We start from the raw sequence: 6,425 nt of genomic DNA on the forward strand, positions 1-6,425 counted from the left end.
TTTCCTGCACGGTAGTTCTACCACTTACAGAGTTTCTTTCGGGCATCTCTTAGTGAGAAGTGTGTGCCCCCATGACAAACTTCCATTTTCATTCAGACGGAGCAGAATTTTTTTTATATAGACAATTTATAATCTAACCAGTGTCCGCCCCTATCAAATATTTTCATATTTTTGACCCCCCACCACTAAAAGCTATAAGTGCCTTTCTGAGAGAAACACTGTATGACAGAGACACTGACCACTTAAACATTAACAAGTTACCTAAGACTGAGGGGAAGCGTTGTTACTCAAGAAGCGACTGTTTGATTGTAAAGACACTGTCGTCTGCAAAACCTTGCGGAATGCGCAATAGTCGTTTGATACTGAAGTAAGTAATGTACCCTGTCGAACTCGACAGGTGACGTGTGAAGTAGAGTTCACATGTCTTAGGAACCTTGGTATGTGAAGGTACAGTGTGTCAGCACTATGCCCAACCGTATTTATTTATCTTAGCGCGAGTCAGGTACTCATCAGAACTGAGTGGACTCAGGGAAGTTCCAATAACAAAAAAAAAACAGAATGTGAACTCGTTAATGTCGGGCTAGAAGTCGTATGCTCTACCATCCGACCATGCCATCCCATAGTAACCTGATCACATTGGCTAAATATCCTGTTCTCTCCAAAGGTACGATAAGTTTTAAATTTTTATTTTCAAAGGATATCGCAGAAATTGAGATAGCTTATGAAAGAAAACTGTCAGCAACTTGCACCTTTCAAGCATACGATCCATTTACAATATAGAAAATAACAAGATGAATTGAACAGCCTAAAAGAGCAATGAGAAATACTTACACAATATCATTGTAACTTTTCGGTGTCAATTCAAATCGAACCCAATCACCAACTGCAATGGTTCTGCGTAGATACATAGTTTGATAGTCAACCTGGAAATCAAAACAAAAATTGTAGAGTGGCGTAGCGTAGTGTGGTCTTGGCGTAGCGTGACGTAATGTATTAAAGTTGAAGAAGTTGCGGAACTAAAAAAAGCACCCCCCCCCCAAACGCAAAATAAATTTTGCGGGTCCTCCTATATTATCAGGAATAATGATCTGAGACAATATATTCAAGAAAAAATATCTCACAGACAAATGATCTTAAAACAAATAATTACTAGACAAATGATCTCTCGAGGACAAATTATCTCACGGAAAAAAAGATATCAGGACAAAATATATCAGGACAAATGATGCCATGGGCAAATTATCTCAGACAAAATATGTAGGAGAAAAAAATCTCAGAGCAAAATATTTATTGTATTTAGGAGGATTTAAGTCATTTTTTATAAAACTGTCAGGTGGATTTTTTTCACACATTATGATTGGGAATTATATCAAATTAATGAGTTAAACTATATTTTAAACAGCATTTTATTTAAATTGTAAGAGTACATGACAATGCATACAATAAATAAAACACGTAAAATGGTTTTCGAAAACGTGATTGGGTCTTCAAGGTCGTAATGTAATAAAAAAAATGTTTTTAGTGGATCCTCAGCACAAATGTAGCATAGAATTTCTGGGCTGGCTTTTGCCATAAATATGTATAAATATGAAATCTAAGAGGAGCAGATGCCTTTCTGCAATGTAAAGAGAGAGGCTAAAGTTAGATTATCACAAGTAAAACTGCTTTGATGGAATGTATACTATGATTAACTTTGCTTTGCAATGAACACTATGGTTTAAATAAAAATTTGTCCCGTGATCACCCGAGTGTGACCGAAATATCACTATTGACTTTAAATGATAGTTGTATTGTCCACAAAGAGTGAACATCCTCTCTCTTAGGGCATGTCTCTGCCAATAAATCGAGCGGCCATAATGCTAAGTGTTTTTATAGCCCGTCCTTCCAAATTGAAACATAGTTTTTCTTAAATCTTCGAATATATTTGTAATTGCAATTTTATAACGTTTAATGTAATGCGAGAAACATACGATAATCCTTTTATCACTATTATTACATGTAAGGAAAAAAAGATATATAAAAACCAAATGATAATCTATTTTTTTTTAAAAAGGGATAAAATCTAATAAAATCATGTTAAATACTATTTTTGCCTGCGACCATTGCCCTTGGTATTATTTGTCCTGATATATTTTGTCCTGATATCTTTTATCCTGAGAGACTACTATGTAAATAACTGTAAAGAAAAGGGTACCTCACTTTACTAACTATTGAATACCTGTACTAATATTAAGGAGGAGACGCACGCTTTTTTGCGCACCTAATGGACATGATAACGTGTGTACAATTGTGCAAAATAAATAAATCTGACAGACTTCTAATTTTGGACAAAAATTTAAATAATTCTTTTAAAAAGAATGAGGCATTTAATTAAGTCAAATTTAATGTCTGATTACATTGTTTTCATGTCTTCACCCACTTGCTAGCTTTGAAAGGAGTCTGTCAGTTAGAAGTGCACTAAATTTTGCTCGAGCGTTTCAATCCACGACGACATATATGCATTCGACAAAAATAAAATTGTAAAATTGCAAGAAAAAATTCAACTTACACTAGCAGCTGTTCTTTTTAGTTGAACATCACCATGAACTTTAATGAAATTAACATTTTCAGGCTGGAATGCATACAGATACTTGCAGAAATAAACACGGTTAACATACACCTGTGAAATTAAAAAAATAAACCAGGAGTGATCTCCCCTATACTTTCTCGAATATTCTTATATAAAACAACAGGGGATGGGAACTCGGGCTATAGATATGATTTTTAATCCATTTTAAATACTTAAAGTGTTAAAAATATAATAAAATCTCGTAGACAAAAGAATTGCACACCAAGTGAACGCCAAATACAAAAGTGCATAATAGTGCGCAATATTATCAGTACTTTAAAAATTTACATTTGTTTTTTAAAGAAATCAGAAGGAGCGTAAATTACTACTTCCGGTCAATGGAAATTACTCAAAATTTAACAGATGGTAGAGAATTAGATCTTTTACTTACATGTGAAATTTCATTTATCTATCTGAAACAATACTCAAGTTAGAGGCTTTTGAAAAATTCAAAGTAGAAAAAATACCACTTCCGGTTATCGGAAATCGCTCAAAAGTTGATACTGATCTACGATTTTGATAAAATACTTATATATGAAATTTCATCAACCTAGCTGTAACGGTACTCAAGTTATCGTGTTTACACACGGACAGACAGACACACAGACATACGGACAGAATTGCAAAGCCCAGTTTTTCAGACTGGATTACGCATAAAACCTTTTAATTTTGATAAATCTGGATTGATAATTTTTGTCCGATTAAAATAAGTCCTCTATACTTCGGATGTGATGAAGGACTGAGGTGTAATACGGTAAAAATTGTTAAAATTTCAGGTGAATTTTGTGCACGATTACAATACTTTCTCTATATTTCGTATATACGAGAAAGTAAAAATCGAATATGTTTTCTTTCATACGGAAGTAACATTGTGTTAAAATAATTCGCCCAGAAAATAATTGTGTATACCAACCTCATATGCTGTATGAGTAAGTTGAATTGTTACATTGAAATTGGCATTTCTTCTGAAGGGCATACCTCCATCTGTTTGTTCACTGGCCCATTTACCATTCTTCTTATGAGTCCTTACCACAAGATTTGTATTCATACGGACGCTGAATTGAAATGCTATGTCTGGGAAACAGTTGGATTCCGGGCACAGTTCAATATTAAACCTGAGCGTTGATATCATTAAAATAAAGACAATGATTGTTAATTTAATTTTTATAAAACAATTACACAATTTTATGCACCCACCTCTGTTACATCTAATTTTCACTACTTACTTGATATTTCAAACAACTGGCATTCGTTTACAACATTAAATAATATCAACTTTTTAGAACCGCATCACTTGGTCATAAGCATACACGAAGGTCAACTAGTTTGGAACCTCCCCCCTCCATCGCCTGTCATCTGGTGCTAGAACTGTGCCTTGGCTTGGCAGCTTGTGTACCCCCACGACCCCAAGAGCAATACCAGCGTGAGTGTTAACTCCTGGTAGGTTCAACCAAGCTGGGAAGTCTGCTCGGGTAGGGGTCAGACGAAAGCTTGCACCCTGGTCCTCTAGGCTGCAGGTTGAGAATACGTTCAGCAACCTTATATCGTAAAAAACAACTAGCTACAGAAAGGAAGACAAAGAGAAATACAGACAGCTCGGACTTGGGGAAGAATGGATCTCCCAATGGAGAATTTATGAAGCCGGGTGGTGAAAGCCAATATGTATTGGAATCTACCAGGTCGCCCACCATTATTTCCACCAGGTCCACCATCAATATTGGAGCTTGGAATGTCCGCACAATGTATGAAGCTGGAGTAGCCGCAGAAATGAGACGTTATAAAACAGCTATCCTGGGTATCAGCGAGTCAATGTGGACTGGCTCAGGACAAAAAAAGATTACTAACAGGTGAGCTACTGCTGTACTCATGCCACGAGGAAGAAAATGCACCACATACTCAAGGAGTCGCTGTCATGCACAAAGGGCTCTCATTGTATGAGAGGCACACTGCCCGCGGATCATAAAAGCTACCTTTAAAACTAAAATAAGACGAATGAACATGGACATAATACAGGGCTACGCCCCAAAAAAATGACAGCAAAGAAGAGAAATAAGATGAATTCTACTAATGATCAGAACCGCCCAAGAAGAAACATCCTTATACTTATGGGTGACTAATGCTAAGATTGGAAGCGACAATAGAGGATATGAAGAATGTATAGGACAGCAGGGCTGAGGTGAGATGAACGAAAACGGAGAAAGATTTGCTAACGTGTGTGCCACAAGTAATTTGGTAATTGGATGCGATATCTTTCATCACAAAAGGATACACTAAGCTACTTGGATATCACCCGACCTGTCTACAAAAAAACAGACAGACCATATATGTATCATAAAAATGTGCAGGAGAACAATTCAAGATGTACGTGTCAAGAGAGGAGCTTATGTTGCTTCAGACCATCACCTACTTGTTGCTAAAGTAAAACTTAAGCTGAAGAAAATCATTTTGGAAAACAAAAGAAAATACATGTATAACACTGGCCTACTTAAGGACCCCTCTAAACAAAATAAGATCCATATTTTCAGCAAGTTTTAGGTCCTACAAGAGCTAATAGAGGAATAGACGTTTGAGGGAAAATGAAAAAAAAAAAACGAGTTTAATTCAACATTGTTAGTTCGTCAAATCTATATATAAAGCAAAGTGGTCAAGTAGCATTACGTACTGGCAACTACTTTCTTCATCGTCCTCTCAAGCTCTTCGATGCCGCTTAACTTATTTAACCTTAGTCAGCTTTCCATGGCAGCTCAACCCCCACCCCCCTACTGGAAGCTACCGAAATATTTAAAAATAATTGTAATTATTAAAAATCTATGCGACCATTATAACAAAATCCTTCTTAATACATAGTCTACATGCACATGTAAAAACGAACGATCGTATATACATACATATCTACTGTCAAACATACGTAGAAAAACGTATACGTTCACGCGTATATAACTTAATATAAGTGCGTATAAAAGTACAAATACATACTCACCTTGTTTTGTGTTATTTACTTTCAAGAAAATTTTAATTCAAAGCTTCAAAGCTTTGGTCTCTATGACTTACCTTACAGCAGTTAAAGGGATGAATCCATATATAATATAGGCCACTTTGGCCCAGGTTGTTGTCAAAATGTTATAAGTGTAGGATGTTTTCATCTGCAAAAATTATAATGGTTTTTCATAAGCCATAAATAGGCTACATGTTGCTGAGAATTTAAAAATGTATATCTTCAAATAAAAATGATAATTACTAAAAAAAAAATGAGTTTTTAAAAAAAAATTAACAAAAAGGTTTTAAGAAAAAGCCTTTATACAATTATTCAATAAAAAGGGAATAAATAGCGGAAGTAATCTTTCCAAAACGTTCTTGTATATTCTTAATGAATAGAAACAGGGATTGCACTTTCATCAATCCAGATGTTTTGTGTATTATTATACTTGCCACCAAAAAAAAAGTATTACCAATCTGTTGCCTGAAGAACTCTGACGAGTATGAAAAGATTCTGGATAACTGCTGGAGATATTGTCCCCTGTAGCTTCCCGTATGAAACTCGTCAGAACAAGTGGCAGTAAATATGAGGTTAACATCAGGATATTCATTTTCTGAAATAAATAACTTAATTTTTGAAAATTCAGTATAATATTCTATGTGTCGAGATTTAGTCGCACTGGAACGGTGTGGTCTAGCGAAAGAGTGATAGACTGTTTACTCGAAAGTATTGAGTTCGAATCCGTGTTCAAATAAGTAGACCGTCCGCAAGACCACATAGTTAGGGCATAGTGCTGACCACATTATCTCGTCGTATACCGAATCAAAGAAACAGGTCAAC

The 6,425-nt window shown here is 35.4% G+C and overlaps 1 protein-coding gene across 1 annotated transcript in view; it reads right to left on the minus strand.

Annotated features, from left to right (window-relative positions):
* LOC131940166 (uncharacterized) overlaps window positions 1–6,195 on the minus strand; it is a 31,854-nt gene extending 25,659 nt beyond the window's left edge. The window contains exons 1-2 of the mRNA XM_059298790.1: window positions 6,058–6,195; window positions 5,660–5,751 (exon numbers count right to left, since the gene is read on the minus strand). Coding sequence (XP_059154773.1) covers window positions 5,660–5,751; window positions 6,058–6,195 — 230 coding nt within the window. The remainder of the gene's footprint in view (window positions 1–5,659; window positions 5,752–6,057) is intronic.
* Window positions 6,196–6,425: the final 230 nt, after the last annotated feature.

Source organism: Physella acuta, unplaced genomic scaffold, assembly GCF_028476545.2.
Source record: "Physella acuta isolate Inbredline_101_S28 unplaced genomic scaffold, ASM2847654v3 ptg000310l, whole genome shotgun sequence".
Taxonomy (NCBI): Eukaryota; Metazoa; Mollusca; class Gastropoda; family Physidae; genus Physella; species Physella acuta.